Source organism: Larimichthys crocea, chromosome XIII, assembly GCF_000972845.2.
Source record: "Larimichthys crocea isolate SSNF chromosome XIII, L_crocea_2.0, whole genome shotgun sequence".
Lineage (NCBI taxonomy): Eukaryota > Metazoa > Chordata > Actinopteri > Sciaenidae > Larimichthys > Larimichthys crocea.
In genome coordinates this window covers 31692281-31707770 of record NC_040023.1, presented here as the reverse complement: position 1 = coordinate 31707770, position 15490 = coordinate 31692281, and the positions used below count along the sequence as shown (strand labels likewise).

The following is a 15490-nucleotide window of genomic DNA, read 5'->3' as shown; positions in this document are numbered from 1 at the left end:
TATTTAGGTAATCAAATTAATATAGCAAGATTGTTATGATTAATAGAGGCTGACGAGACTTGCATTACTGTGGTATGAAGAGAGAATCAAACCCCTGTTGTTGTTCCAAAGCACCACTCCCCAGACAAATCTCTCAAGAGCTGAGTGCACCATCCAGACACACCACCAGTCTGACATGACTCAGTAGTTGGATTATTACCACTGACCCTTCAATGCTGGTACAGTCTTTTGCTCCTTTATCAATTTCAAAAAACAAACAGATATCTCTTACTATATATACTGTCAAAATGAGTAGATACAAATTTCAAATATTTTCTTTTGCTCTTTTTTTTTTCTTCCAGAAAGCAGAAACACTGTATGCGGAACATCATTGTTGGCTGTAAGGTAAGACACTCTAAAAACTGTAAAATGTTATCATATCCTATAAGTCTGACGTGCCTTAATAATATTCTATTTTTATCGTACTGTGTTTTTTCGCTACTACTATCAGTGGAGAGAAGTGATGACTTTTGATAGTTGTTAAATTCTTACTACCAATAATTTTACTTGAACACAACTCTGAATGCTTTATATATATATAATATATATATATATATATATATATATATATAGAATGTTTTTTTATGAATATATATATATTTTTGAATGCAGTACTTTGATATTGACATTTTCACAGTTTAGTGCTTCAATACAAATTATAGTTGGATTTACTTTCAGCAATAAAGTTCCAAAGTTACAGGAAGGAATAGTTAAGAAACAATCTTTTCTTCTTTTATTTTTAACTACAGTTAAACAGAAAATCATTTTTGTGTGTCCAGTACTTCTCTGTAGGATTATCAACCTGATAGAAAAGCATGACAGGTGCTGTAAGGCTTTTCCTCATATGCTGTCTACTTCAAGGTAGGCTATTCCACATTCAAAATTAGATTTTTGTCTTTGCATTTACTAGTTGGAATAATTATTCCAGCGTTAACCTTGGCTGATATTTTCTTTTTTTTGTTGTTGCCATTGTTTCCCCTCAGGTATCTTATGCCAACACTGGGCAGCCTTCATGCCTCAGACAGTAGAGGGACTGAGTGGATCCTGTGTGATCATCCCCTGCACTTTCAGCTTGCCCTCAGGTTGGGATCAACACCTGGATGATTCCTGTAAAGCCATTTGGAAGCGGGGCAGCTGGAGTCGAACACAGGTGTTTGATTCCAGCCTCACTGGAGCGAGCGCAAGCTTAAACATCCTGCAAGGAAACCTAACAGGTGTCCTGCACGAGAAGGACTGCACCACCATCTTCAACAACCTACCATCGAACCATTACGACAACTATTACTTCAGACTGCAGTGTGAGAACGATCTCAAGTTCAACTTTCAAACAAGTGTCATTATCACCGCTCAAGGTTTGTGTTGCGCCCGTTACTGTTATATAAACCCACGTCTTTTGATATCTCTCCTGTGACCTCCTCATTGTTTTTACTCCTCAGATTCACCGCCCAGACCGATTATAACTCCATCCAGGCTGGAGGTCGAGGAAGGGACTCCAGTGAGGTTGAACTGCTCGGCTGCAGCTGCCTGTCCCATTCTTCCTCCAGATCTGACATGGACCCCCAGTATAGGTGACACTGAGGAGAACATGGAAAACAGATTAATGACCTCTGTCATGAACTTCACCGCTTCTTACCTCCACAACGGACAGAAGTTCTCATGCTCCGTACTTTACAGCAGACAAGGTGGCAACAGCGATATTCTGTATGAAAAAAGTTTGACCCTTCGTGTTCTTTGTGAGTATGTTTCTGACATTTGTATGTCTTATTGCTTATACTTGCTGACCTACTACAGTTTATTGGTATAAAGGGATTTCTCACGTGCAGTCTAAGTCTAAGTCTCACAATCTGACAACCCAAAAGTTGTTTTAGTAAGTCTTATAAGTTGATAGGTAAAGACTTTGCAGACAATTACAGCTCATTTTGTTTTGTTTCTGTGGCTCTGAACTTGGTTCACTCGCACCTCTCCTCAATTTTGTTTGTAAGATTGACTATTGGACTACTTATGCAGATATTTCAAACATTTAGATTTTAAAATGTATCTTCCAGATCCTCCAAATAACACATCAGTCACTTACTCTGGTCCTGTAAAAGAGGGCAGCTCAGTGACTCTGACCTGCAACACAAATGCAAATCCAGTTGTGGACGGCTACACCTGGTACAAAGTGGACGGCGATGAGGTGACAGCAGTGGGTTCAAAGAAGACGCTTTCAACTACAGTCTCAGAAGTTGACAGCCAATTTTACTGCAAAGTCAGTAACAAATATGGTGCCCAGAACTCATCCGTTACTCAGATCGACGTACAATGTAAGTCAGATTGAAACAGAGACACAGATGACAAATGTTGACCAGCGACATGGATTTAAATCATACTTTACTTTTTGTTTTTCCAGTTTCTCCTAAGGAAACCACAGTAGTCGTCGACCCTGATGGTCCAATACTGGAGGGCACATCTGTTACTCTGTTCTGTAGGAGCCGAGCCAACCCACCTGTGACCAACTATACCTGGCACAAAGACGACGAAGAGGATCAGGAGTCTGGTTCGATCTTAGTTATAAACAGTGTCGACCCGAGCCATAGCGGTGACTACCACTGTGCAACAAGAAACGAGCTGGGAGAGGAAGTTTCAGCAGCGATTCAGCTGGACATTCAATGTAAGTTCATTTTATACAGTAAAGACATTGATTTACACTGATAACAAACACAGCTGTATGTCCAATGTGTTCATATGCTGAATATGGCTCTACTGTAAATCCAGCTGTGGACACCCGAACATGATCTGAAGCCAAGTCTCTGTCATAGGGCGACACTACAGCGTCTGGACCTCGGACAGTAATGCATTGTCACATTGCGTGCAAAATCATTTCTATGTCAGTGGTCTAATCATGACTGAGCTCTGTTGTACGTTTACATGTGCCAATGTGTTAATGTATGTGTGGCTGTTTTGTTTAGTTTAGTGTCCTTGTAAAGACATCATGTCCAACCACAGAATGAAGAGGTTGTCTCAGCTTACTAAAAACTTAAATTTAATATAGACCATGGAGGTATTTATAGACTTTTATAGTATCTATGAAACACAAAGCTTGTGTTTGTACTACATACTTGATAATGGCCTTCATAAATCTTTCACCATCAGTAAGTAGGTTGGTTCAGTTTATTGTAAAGGTGTGAATAACATTGACAAAATGTTGCATTTTCTTTTATTTGTCAAAGTTCTGTCTTGACCAGTCTTCCTACACGGGCCTTTAGTAGCTGATCTGATGATCATTAACCTTTATATGTTTAAATTTCCCTTTCTTTCCTGGGATTTTTTGTCGTGTAAAAGTTGATATTCAAAGATTATTAACAACCTTTGAGACAGTAGTTGAGAAAATGTAATGTTCTCTTCAAAATTGAGCAGTGCAGTGCTGTAGTTACTCCAAGAGATCTGAGATTTTTGTCACCATATCCAGTTGTTTTTGCTTTTTTTGTAAATTTATGCCAACACCAACTTTGAACACCAACATGAATCAACCTAAAAATATTTTTTTGGAAAACTTCTTCGTGATAAATGAGCAAAAACTTTGGACACAGGACTAATAGAGAAACACTGTTCCTTTTCAGATCCCCCGAAGAACACCTCGGTTTCGGTTGACCCCTCTGGTCCAGTGCTGGACGGCAGCTCTGTAACTCTAACCTGCACAAGCGTTGCCAATCCAGCAGCAGTTAACTTCACCTGGTTCAGAGTGGCTGGACGAGAAAAGGAGATGGTGGGCTCTGAGCAAGACTTCATCTTCAATGTGACTAAACTCTCAGAGGATCAGTACTACTGTGAAGCTCTGAATGTCCATGGAACTGAATCCTCAGAGCCTGCAAGTCTGGATGTCACATGTGAGATTTATCTTTCTTTTTATTTAATTGTAAGCCTTTACTTTCCCCCTAGAAGAGCCATAAATATCCAATTACCTTCTCTGTCTCAGTTGCTCCAGACATCCTGCCTTCTTCCCGCTGCATCAAGATTTTATCTCAGATTCGATGTTACTGCGACAGCCAGGGGAACCCTCTTCCATCCTTGGTTTGGGAATTGGCCGGGGAGCCTGTCAACCACTCTGCTGATATCCCAATCAGGGAGGTTCCTCAAGGGAGCGTGGGCATGAGGAGCTGTATCACCTTGTACCATCTGGACGGAGACATGCCCTCTTTAGTCTGCCTCAGCATTAACTCACTGGGCTCTGAGAGATTTGTCTTTAACGTGTCCGCCAGTGAAACCCAGCTAGGTAGAGCAATCTGCAGGATTCATATTTGTTTTTGCTTTATGCATGATCTACCCCTTTCTGGTTTTAATTACTGATTATGATTTGTGGGGACTTTTCAGGCCTCCATACTGAGTCTCTTTTGATCGGCTCTGCGGCAGGAGCTCTGGGGATGATGCTGGTGTGCATCCCACTGCTGCTTTTCTTTTGCAGGTAAGTAACATTAAAAAAAAACACAAGAAGCTAACACCGTAAATACAGAGCTGTTAACAGGACATTTCGAGGTTGTGTATAACTTGGATGATGATCAGGGTGGTCCTCAACTTTAGTGTGCAATTATGGCTTCCACAGAATATCGCAAAATATGACCATCAAATGAAAAACCTAATAAAAAATGATAAACGACTGCTTTTGTGTTGCTTTTAGGAGAAGGAAAGGAAGCCTTTCACCCAACAAGGGATCATTAGGAGAAGGAAAGGAAGCCTTTCACCCAACAAGGGATCAGTGGATACATCAGACTTTTTAGCTACTAATGAGGTGAGTTTATATCCTTCTATACACAACTTACAGATGCAAAAACAGGAACCTTCACACATCCTACATCCTAATATAAAGTACCAATCAAATGAGGAGAGTCATACTGCAGGCAAAAATCTAGAATTTGGGTGTCAAACACTTGCTTGAGCAAGCTTATTTCCTACGATGATGAAGAAAAATCCGATCTTTTCTTCTCAGTTACTGAAGCAAATTACTCTTGTTTCTTGTAGACCAACTCTTCACAAATGCTTTATGCCAATAAAGCTAACCTGGAAAGGGGAGGAGTAGCTGAGGACAAACCCCTCAACTACGTCAAACTAGACTTTGCTGAACTCCAGGCCAAGTCGGACGGTAAGCTCGGGGAAGGGGAGATCGGAGGCCCTGCCTCCAAGATGACGGAGTATGCCCAGATCCGTCAGCACTCTGGAGGAAGCAACAGAGAAGATGCAAAGGAAGTGACAGTGACAGTTACTGATACTCATTTGGGACCAGAGAAAGACACTAATGGCCTCATGGGACAGGTCAGTGAAAAGGCTGTGGTTTAACTTTTGAGGAAATGATGGCAGAAACACATGAATCTGGGCTTCAAACTGCTGCAGGACTTCTGATGTCCCACTTCAGTTTTATGCAGTCAGTGCTGCCCAGTTGATCAGAACACACACTACACACTTGTAAGCTTCAAATTGAGCTCTTTCTTGTTTCTTTACTGAAAAATCTAGCAAAACAAAAACACCATAAAAATGATTTTAAATGCAGTAGATAGTTACCTCATGATACAAGTGTCAGAGCTGAACCTTTAACGTCCCCACAATCAATCATAACAGTAAATGTTCCCTTTAAACTAAAAATCCCTTTAGACCTTTATTCTTCTCTGTCAATGTTTGCATTTAATATTTCAATGCTAACTTTTGTCTTACAGCTGTGTTAATTTATTATTTAAACCCTTTTCTGTGCAGTTCGAAATAAAGCGAGTGCACAGAGTGAAAACACTTTTTTTTTATTGTGAGTGAAAATACATTTTATATTACTGATCATTTTACATAGTTTTTTTTTCTGAAAATACATAAATACATTTGTGCACCTCGATCAAAACAAAGAAAAGTACAATAACAATAGCTGAAGTCAAAGCATGTTATGAATCGGAGCATCATGCGTATAACACATTGTTTCAACATGCATATTTCAGAAACAAGCCTCGGTAAAGCAGCGGCTGCGCAGCATTACAACATGTCGTCTTGTGTTGGAAGATGTTCAAAAATGTCATTAAACTGTTATAAATGCGAACATTTTCCCACTTTCTTTTCTAACTCTTGAACAAATATGTCAAAATGGACTTTTATTTATATTCCATTGTGACATGGTTTTGGAGGTTTGGATTAAGCTCTTAACGTTGTCACTGTCCTCCCTTCTGTTTGGTACTTGTTAAATGAATCGGTAGAAAAAACATCATCTAATGTAAAAACAGGACAGTAAAACCTTTTTTTTAATAAACAAAACCTGATAATTGACTATGAACACAACTTCATGTGGCTCAGTAACAAGGTGGTTGTACCTTTAAGGTAGGATAAAAATATCTTAACTCAGATTTTGACGTCAGAGTATTGGGTCTCTTCTTCATCCGATGTGCTGGAGTCTCTGTTGGATCTCTGATGTCCAGGCTTCGCTTTAAAAGAAACCTGTGTATAAGTGATCTCTACGTCATCTTCACTAGTGTCTGTGTCATAGTTAAACGGATCTGGGGATTTGGCTTGATCTGCTGCACTGACGTTCTCGTAATCTTCATGCTTTTCTTGCCCATTCTAGGAGGATAACAGAGATCATTAGATCATTCTCCACAAATCGCCACAAATTTCATAATAACACAGGCGCTTTCTGAACAGGAAACATCTTCTCTGCCACAGTATTGTGAGCACACAGATGTACTGAACAGGGCATACTTCTGCTTTTCTAGATATCGAAAAAAAGTAGCTCTACACAACACAGATCAACCATTAGCCTGAACATGACACACGAAAAGAACGTGGTTTATAGTTTTCTGACCTTTTTAGGTGGCTTTTTCTTGGACACCACAGCGTACACATCTTCCACTTTGTCCTTTGTTTTTTTTCTCCTAGAAAAACAAATCTAATCATAAAACCTGCAATGTGACAATTTTATTCTTTTAATATATGAAAAACATAAATTCTCACTTTTGTTTATTTCCAAAGTTTATAGAAGCGTAGTTGAGAGAATCATCCTCTGTGTTTCCACCTTGCTGTCTGACTGGCTTTTGTGCAGAAGGCCCCTAAAGCAGATGCAGACAGGAGACATCAGTGAATGTACAGTAGCTACTGAATCAGTTCATTCATGCCTTTTTTTTAAATGCAAGTTGTGGGTCGTCCAACAATTCATTGCTCCACAATACTGAATACTGAATGATTAGTGTTCTGACAAACAGTGAGGACAGAGCTAGAGCATACAGGGCAGAGCAACAGCTTGATCATTGAAGGAGACATCCGGCTGTCTAAAATAGAGACAGACAAATACTGAGCTTAGAAGACTGAAGCCAATGTTGATGTTTGCATAGCAGTTTCCTGAGCACTAATAATCTTTTATGTGTATTGAACCTAACCCTAATTATGATGATTTTAATTACAAGGATTCAATATTCCTTTTTAAATGTAAACCTTTTCAGTATATTCAAATCCAACACATTTATATGCTTACTAAAACATAACTGAGAAATTAAAAAATCTTTTTATTTTGCAGATGTAGTGTTTGTGGTGGTTCTTTTCAGGAATTAACTTCCATCATATCAAAGATACAGCTACAGCAATGTATGATTTAGTGGCTGAAATATCCTCACTTCGTTCCTACTCGCTCCAACAATTTCCATAATGCAGCTCAACAGCATTTGTGTAAGTTCTACTTCTTGAACTGTAGTAAAATCTCCTAAATACAGCTGTTTTCATTTGTCTCCCTTAATGAAGTAGTTGTGAAATTTGCTTTGATTGTGTGACTCACCGTATTTCCAGCGGGCAGTTTCACAGTGCAGTAAACGGTGTCGATGTTGGATGCAGGCCTGTGGAGCAACAACGGCGATAAGAATAAAAACATGCATACTTCTATAATAAATGTCAGGGCAGACTCTCATTGTGCGATTCGTGTCTGCAGGGTCCTAAATGGTTGCTTTGTCTCCAGCATGAGCAGCGGCATTCAGCTCTACAGAGTAAGCCTTGTCCTGTGTAGGGACAGTGTGTGTGGCTGCTGTCTTACGTGCTGTCTGGTTGAGGCTGGTGTCGTTGGGCATTTGAATGGCACGGCTGGTCTGGCAAGAGGTCATCTCTACTCCTGAAAGGCTCTGCCGTGATGGGGTCGTTTCTCATATTTCTCAAACTCGCGCTATTCCACCAATCCTTGATTGATTTGCACACAAACACACAAAGAATATGTGAATTTAAATTTGATGTGATTTGTTCAATAAAGAAGGTTGCACGAATGAGACCTCACCAGAAAATCAAAATAGGGTGACGTGTTTGTGTTTGTTTGTTGAATCGTTGAATTGTTCCTCTTGTGTCTAGAAATGTAAAGGGACACAACTTTGGTTATGCGTGACGGATCGCCTGTGAAATGTGTAAGTCAAACATTTGGTTTTCATACTTTACCTGTAGACAAAGAAAAATGAGAAACCTATGAGCAGAATAATAAGAATGAGGAAGAAGAACTTCAGGAACGTCATATAGCCTCCTGTGGGTAGAAATGAGAGAGCGTTAGTATGTAGACACAAATATATGAACATGTGGTTTGAAGCTGTGATCCAACATGTATACCATATGAAAGCAACATACAGACACAAGGCCTTGAATTCACTCACGGTCAAAAAGATTGACGGGATCAGACTGTTTTTGACTCATTTCATTTTTTGCGATGCAGTAGTAGACTCCCGGATCGTTTGAAGACACTTTGAAGAACTGACTTTGAGACACTTTTCTATCTATATTCTCATCCTTCTTGTACCATGAATATTCCTTGATTGGGGGATAACTTTGACTGTCGCAGCTCAGCATCACAAAACGTGTCCCGTCAGAGTCCTGCTGCTCTGCTCCTTTGACGATGTGCGCGTGTTTTGGAGCATCTGAACAAGAAGAAAGAAAAGCAGGACAAAATGATCTCGGAGTTCAAAGATCATACAGGAATGATCAAAAAAACAATACCTCTAAGCTATATTCAAGTGTTTGTTTTGGCATCCCCCAGTGATCTTTTGAAAAAGACAAAGCAATGAACTACCCACATCCTACATATTATTAATGAAACACATAAAAACTGTACACAGTGGCTTTAGATATTCTCATTGTAGCTTTTTACCTGTAATTTTAAAAACAACATAACCCTGCAGCAAACATTGTTGCGTTCTTAATTTTATTTTGGAGGAATTGATTTCTCTATATCACATTTAAAGGTATCCTGTGGCGTTATAGAGCTATGTATTTTGTCCATAATAGTGTAGTGTATATTGTTTGAAAGTTAAATTTGCATGGTTGTGTTGTTAACTGGTTCTACAGAAACAAAGTCCCTCCTAGTTCATCAGTACATGATCATGAGTGCATCAGTCTACTCACACTTGACTTTAACCTCAACTTTCTCTGAGAGTCCAGTCCCCATTTCATTACTGACTTCACAGCTGTACTGTCCTGCGTCAGAAACACTGACAGACTTTATTTCCACGGTCTCCCGAGTGTCCTGCATCTTTTCATTCTTCCCATCAGTCATTTTCATCCAGGCGAAAGAAGTCGCTTTTGGGTAGCAGTTGGCGCTGCAGCGCAGTCTCAAAAATTTGTTTTCATTCACGGTAGCACCAGGCTCAACTTGCACTTTCACGTCTTTGGGACGATCTGTATTTGGCCAAAAATATAATAAGTATGGGAGTAATTAACATTTAATAACTGGTTATCTTAAAACAATACATTCTAACCTTCCATAATGCAGAGAAGGTCACTCACTGGTAAGTTTTGTCTCAACCAAAACTAAACTTTTACAAAGTGTAATAAGTCGTTTTAATTGCATAATGTTTTACTCAGTAGCGGAAGAATTATCGAGAATCAAGTAAATGTAGCAATACCAAGTCCTGCATTTATAATTTTACTCCAGTGATAATAGTCTTAGCATTAAAATGCAGTATCAACATCGACTAGTAGAGCAGTATTTTAATATGTATTGACTAGTTTGAACTACTGCTCATATTGTATGTGTAATATGCAAAATATAGACCTTTGGTAGTAGCTAGTAACCATGCATACACTATGCCAAATAAATGTAGTATAAAGCATGGCAGAAAATTGTACACCATACAGTACTTGAGTAGAGGTATGTTGTTACTTTTTTTCCAATAATTTCAGCTACACTAGCTAATGTGTAAGTTAGTGCCCACCCCTTGTAAATGATGACTCAAACAGAACCAGACACATTTGATGCCACGTGGAAAGAAAAGATGATAAAGATCAACTTTTTCTATTTGAAGCCAAGTTGTTTTTCTTCTCATAACGAGATTAAATGACTTGGACTTAATGGAAAGTTTGAGATTTTATATCAAGAGATAAACAAGATAATGAATAACTGAATCACTCACATTTCACCACCAACTTCCTCGGTGGGCTATTTCTTGAACCGTCGTTGTTCTTTGCCCTGCAGGTGTACAACCCCATGTGGGCTGAAGTTACAGAAAATGTGTATTGGAGAAAGTTGGATTCCTCCTTGATTCTGTACAGTTTTGAAGGCCGAAGATCTAATGTGGGATTTGTCAACTGGAGCTGTGAAGATGGGAAGCTCTCAACAGTGCAGGTGATGCTGATGAGCTGACCTTCTTTGACCTCAGTATCCATAGACAGCACAACATTGCTGGGACCATCTGTACAAGGAAAGGAGGTCGTTTTTAAACATGTTGCATTATATCATAGCAGCAGTCCATAAAAAGAAAATTAACCTCCTGAACGCCCTAAGCACTTAATATGGTAACATTTAAGGAAATTAGCTCATTTGCTTTTCATGAAGAGAATGATACCAGATCTCATGTCTGTCCATTGAATATGGCTACAGTCAACAGCATCTTAGCCTACCTCAGAATAAAGATAGAGAACAGATGGAAATATCCAGCCGAGTTCACAAAATAACACATTACATTGTGTTTGCTGGTAACACTTTATTTGGACAGTCAGTCTACAGAGGATTTGTGACATTTCAAGTAATGTTTTCTTGTATTACACCACTGGTACCAAGTTTGGTTAAGTTTAAGCTCAAAAGAACATTGAAGAATATGTCCATGAATGGTAACATACTCTATAGATAATCTATCAGACATCTCCAAACAAATCAAAACAGTTGAATGTAAGTCTCTAATCCAAATTAATATTCTCCACAATCCAAATAAAGTGTTACCCAATCTATATGGAAACTCCAGTATAAATTTAGCAAATTAAAACTTGGCTGTATGGAAAACAACAAATAATATACAACATCATTTGTGAGCTTTAGAAGTACTTGGAGGTGAAATTAGTAATCAGGATAGCAGTTTCCAGTTCCAGATTTTTTTTGGCAGTTGAGCACATCAGGTGTAAATGCAGATTTTTTTTTTTTGATTTGATGTAAATGTTAGAAAATAAAATTACATTTCAGCATAACAGAACTACTTACAGCGTACTCTTAGGTTCAGCGGCGTGCTATTCTCTCCTGTACCGATGCTGTTGGTTGCGTTGCACATATACTGGGCTTCATCTGTTCTTTGTACATTCTTCAAAATCAGTTGGTTTGTTGTATTAAGATCCGTCTGAGGGACTGCCTGTTTATTTTCGTTGTAACGGTACCAAGAGTATCTAGATGGGGGAGGATTTGCATCAGTCGCACAGGTGAGTGTGATGGAGCCACCAACTTTCACAGTATTATCCCAAGTACTGGAAGAAAGGGTTGGCTTCCTTGGCATGTCTGGAAGAAAGAAACAACTTTTAGTATGCTCTCTGTGGCGATACAGTCTATGGATTTATATCCTTTAATTGGATATCAGCTCAACTCAGCACAAAGTGCAGTGTAACTTACATTTAACTTTAATGTTAAGTGGCTCCGATGTTCCACTTCCCACTATGTTAGTGGCTGTACATGTGTATGAGCCATGATCCTCAGGCCTGACTGTTTTAACATACTGGATATTGTACCCAATATTTCTCTGATTTTTCTGCCACACATAACGGCTAGGTCTTGGATTGCTTCTCTTCACATTACATGTTAAAGTAATTTTATCTCCTTCTCTAACCTCAGAAGCATTTGGAGTCATCTCTACCTCAACACGAGGTGCATCTGAAACAGAATGTTTTTAAAAAAAATATTACATTTTTACAAAGATTTTCGTTTCAGCAGTATACAGCAGACTTACAGGAGTTGAAACTACAGAGAAACAAAAACACACCAAATTAAATGAATTCGAGTAAAAACATAGGAAGTACTTACATTTAACATTAATAGTAAGTCGCTTTGATGGTAATTTTCCATGTTTGTTTTCTGCTACACAATGGTACTCTCCACTCTGGGAATCATTAATTGATGTGATCTGCCATGTCTGTGCCCCTGAATATACAATTTCCGTATCATTTTTAAACCACGTAAAAGAGGGGTCAGGATTTCCTTTGGCGGAGCAGGTGAGAGTCACAGGTTGTCCTTCCCTGATGTTGGCAGGTTGTATTTTAGCCACCATCTCTTTAGGAGCATCTGTGTCAACAAATTCAATACGAGTCAGGAGAAATCAGAAAATTTTAGTCCCTGTTACCTTTTTAATGCTGCTTTGTGCTGCTGCAAGATATTATATTGGGTATAATCTACATTTTCTAATATTATCTTATTATTACAGGCTCATAAAACAATAATAACTTTAATTTATGTAGTTTACATTTGGATCACATATTCTGTGTTTATATCAACAATAAAAATGACTAAAATAGCAAACATGACATAAATAAACTCTCCGTTCATGAGCTTACATTCGACATTTAGAGTGATGTTCTGAATCAAATATGGGTCTTTGTTATTTTGTGTTTGGCATGAATAAGTCTTCCCATCATCCTGCCAGGTGGCTGTCAAACTGTGGACATTGCTTCCCCGTTCAGGGTTTCCAAGCAAAAAAGGCGGTTGTGTCGATTCTTGAATTTGTAGCTTTGAAGGACATGAATTTAAAGTGGAGCATGTGAATTCTATCTGGTCAAATTCCTTCACGATCGGTGGTTTTTGCACAAAAGTGATGGGACATGGATTATCTGAAAATATGAAAATGACACAATATCAAACAGAACATATTGAATATACATATCCACTTAAAATTATTCTAATCAATGCAGTATCACTATGAATTTTTAAAAATAAAATAATTAATTTATACCTTTACTGCCATTCTATGCCTGTAGTTATAGATTATTATTATTATGGTTGAAGCCAAAGAGCCACAGTTCCAAGTTAAAGCTGGAAACACACTAGATGATCCCAAATTTGACTGAAAAGATTTTGAGATTATTGACTGCTGAGTTTGTCTTATTTTAAATCAGAGATAGCTATCCTTGAATTTTGTCTTTTATCAGGCTGAGCTTACACATAACAAGTCAGACGCTTCAGTGAAAGGAAACTTAACATGTACTTATCATATATTAAAAAGAAAGGCAAAACTTCCACCAAATGGTGTTGACTAATCTCAAAATCTTTCTCTTAGAGGTACGCTATCTATGCTATCAATATGGCATCAGAAGCCCACTGAGACACAAAAGAAGGGAGGGAGAGCTGTATAGTAACTCTCAAAATAATATTTAGCCCATAAAAATGAGTTCTTATAAAAAATACAATATTTGTGTCTATAATTAAGTAATAAATAATTAATTCCTGCACACGTATAACGTTTCTCTTCTTTTCATTCTAGTTAACATTCTATAGTTGTTTCACACCTATCTAATTCAATTATTTTTAAAATGATCATATTAATATCGTTTCTGTGTCGAGACCAGCTCATCTCTCAGTGTTGGTAGAATTCATTTTGTTGCTTTGCATCTTCTGAAAAAATCTTTCAGCATTCTGATATTTGTACTTACCTATAACTGTGAGGTTCACATCTGATGTTGTTTTCCACTTTAATGTAGAAGATTTTACAAATCTGACAGAATAGTTTCCGCTGTCATTTTTATTCAGGTTGCAGATCAAAATGCTGCATTGTGGCTTTGGTGTTCTATAATAAGCACTTTTCCAGTCTGAAGGATTAGACCCGATATATTTCACTTCTCTCTTTTGAAAGTCAGGACTGACAGGGCGTTTTGAATCATTTGTGCTGTAAATGATAGTAGCATCAAAATCTCCTCTGGTATCATTATAGACAGCATCTTTCATCCAAAACCAGTATGCACCTTCAGTATCAAGATCAGAAGTGACTTGGCATTTGATTTCAGCACAGGATCCCACAAATGCTGTCTGGTGTTGGTCTACTAGCTTAAATCTGACTTCATGAAGCGCATGAGAAAAATCTGAGTGGTAAAAACACAAGTTCAAAAGTCAGATAGTGTTTGTGAGTGTAATGCATATTTTTGTGAAAAGCAAACATTGTTATCATGATGAAGAAAAAAAAATTCCTACTTTTTGTTAGCGCCAGAAATACAAACCACCCGATTATCTGAGCAATCATCTTCATGCAGCACTATAGCTGAAACAAACAAAACAAAAAAGCGTGATGTACATAACTGTATACACTATATCTACGTTAAACTTTGTTTTCCATTGCAAATCAGATAGTCTCAAGTTCTTCTTCTTCCTCTTTCTGTCTAGGCAGTTGTTAATCTGCGTTTTCTTCATCATTTCAAGATAGTTTTAGGAAATCTTCAACAATAAAAAAAAAAAGTTGGACAAAATATAAAATATTGAGGCCAAAGCCTTTGTTTAAATTTGTGTTGTGATGCAGCAGAGTCTAAAATATTGATTGATCTTAAGGATTCAGGTTAAGTTTCTTCTTCCTCTAAAACCTAAAATATGATGTGGAGGAAGCATCAACTGTTGGTTTCTTAAATAATGCAATTCAACCTATAATATACCACACTCAATCTATTTAGAGAATTTAATTTCTCCCTTGTTAAACGTGAATTTTTGTATGAAAATACAGTATATACATCACTAACACCATCTGACGTTTTGCTGGAGAAAGTTGAATCAAAATCAGTAAAAACTGAAAACTTTTTTGGATTCAAATGAACGTAAAAAAAACCCTAATCTTCCTTTAGACACAGACAGTATACCATCTTGATGATTAAGATGAACATAGACAGACAGAGATGACTGTCAAATAAAGGACATTTTAGACTAAAACATACAAAAAATAAGCTTGTTCTTACCTCAGGAGATCCGCATTATGCAGTTAGTAGCACACACCATCCCTCGTGAAATAAGTATAAGTTTTTAAAAAAAGGAAGTTTTTTACGGTTGACCCAAAGTCTTGAGGAATTTGCATGACCAATCATGCAAGCCAGGGAACACAATCTTTTATAGTCATACGGAAGAATGTGATATTATTTATCCCCCCTAACTTGCCTGCCTCGATGTGTATGCAGCTGAACTTCCTCTCACTTCCTCTATTTAATGCTTTTGATAATAGCGAAAGTCACTGCTCAGAGTGGGAAAAGTCTTTTTAATGTGCACAGAGCG

The 15490-nt window shown here is 38.0% G+C and overlaps 2 protein-coding genes across 4 annotated transcripts; one reads left to right on the top strand and one right to left on the bottom strand.

Moving 5' to 3' along the window:
- The first annotated feature begins 689 nt into the window (after positions 1 to 689).
- LOC104930297 (myelin-associated glycoprotein) lies at positions 690 to 7801 on the top strand. Of its 2 annotated transcripts, XM_027286934.1 has the most exons (11): positions 690 to 900; positions 1023 to 1391; positions 1476 to 1772; positions 2085 to 2342; positions 2429 to 2689; positions 3639 to 3905; positions 3995 to 4291; positions 4390 to 4480; positions 4735 to 4804; positions 5035 to 5325; positions 7553 to 7801. In XM_027286934.1, exons 1-11 carry the CDS (start codon positions 855 to 857, stop codon positions 7556 to 7558), a joined length of 2253 nt encoding a protein of 750 aa, XP_027142735.1. In that variant the 5' UTR covers positions 690 to 854; the 3' UTR covers positions 7559 to 7801. The 2 variants fall into 2 exon arrangements, with proteins under 2 accessions (XP_027142735.1, XP_027142734.1); XM_027286933.1 differs by lacking the exon at positions 7553 to 7801 and having other exon boundaries at positions 5035 to 6287.
- On the bottom strand, positions 6055 to 15409 carry si:dkey-24p1.1 (B-cell receptor CD22). 2 transcript variants are annotated; one of them, XM_010745027.3, is made up of 17 exons: positions 15181 to 15409; positions 14432 to 14498; positions 13897 to 14322; positions 12805 to 13077; positions 12278 to 12535; positions 11870 to 12127; positions 11471 to 11758; positions 10410 to 10688; positions 9403 to 9675; positions 8658 to 8918; positions 8449 to 8530; positions 8294 to 8360; positions 8060 to 8199; positions 7808 to 7865; positions 6994 to 7088; positions 6845 to 6914; positions 6055 to 6603 (listed from the first exon to the last, which is right to left on the bottom strand). In XM_010745027.3, exons 2-17 carry the CDS (start codon positions 14484 to 14486, stop codon positions 6385 to 6387), a joined length of 3102 nt encoding a protein of 1033 aa, XP_010743329.3. In that variant the 5' UTR covers positions 14487 to 14498; positions 15181 to 15409; the 3' UTR covers positions 6055 to 6384. The 2 variants fall into 2 exon arrangements, with proteins under 2 accessions (XP_010743329.3, XP_027142733.1); XM_027286932.1 differs by lacking the exon at positions 13897 to 14322 and having other exon boundaries at positions 15181 to 15408.
- Between the last annotated feature and the right edge of the window lie 81 nt (positions 15410 to 15490).

Excerpts from the sequence above, each read along its gene's own strand:
- LOC104930297 (XM_027286933.1), top strand. The coding sequence starts at position 855 with ATGACAGGTGCTGTAAGGCTTTTCCTCATATGCTGTCTACTTCAAG. Across the intron at positions 901-1,022 it reads CATATGCTGTCTACTTCAAG|GTATCTTATGCCAACACTGG; the intron begins GTAGGCTATTCC and ends GTTTCCCCTCAG. Across the intron at positions 4,481-4,734 it reads CTGCTGCTTTTCTTTTGCAG|GAGAAGGAAAGGAAGCCTTT; the intron begins GTAAGTAACATT and ends AGGGATCATTAG.
- si:dkey-24p1.1 (XM_010745027.3), bottom strand. The coding sequence starts at position 14,486 with ATGAAGATGATTGCTCAGATAATCGGGTGGTTTGTATTTCTGGCGCTA. Across the intron at positions 14,323-14,431 it reads ATTTCTGGCGCTAACAAAAA|ATTTTTCTCATGCGCTTCAT; the intron begins GTAGGAATTTTT and ends TTTACCACTCAG. Across the intron at positions 8,361-8,448 it reads TCATTTTTCTTTGTCTACAG|ACACAAGAGGAACAATTCAA; the intron begins GTAAAGTATGAA and ends TTACATTTCTAG.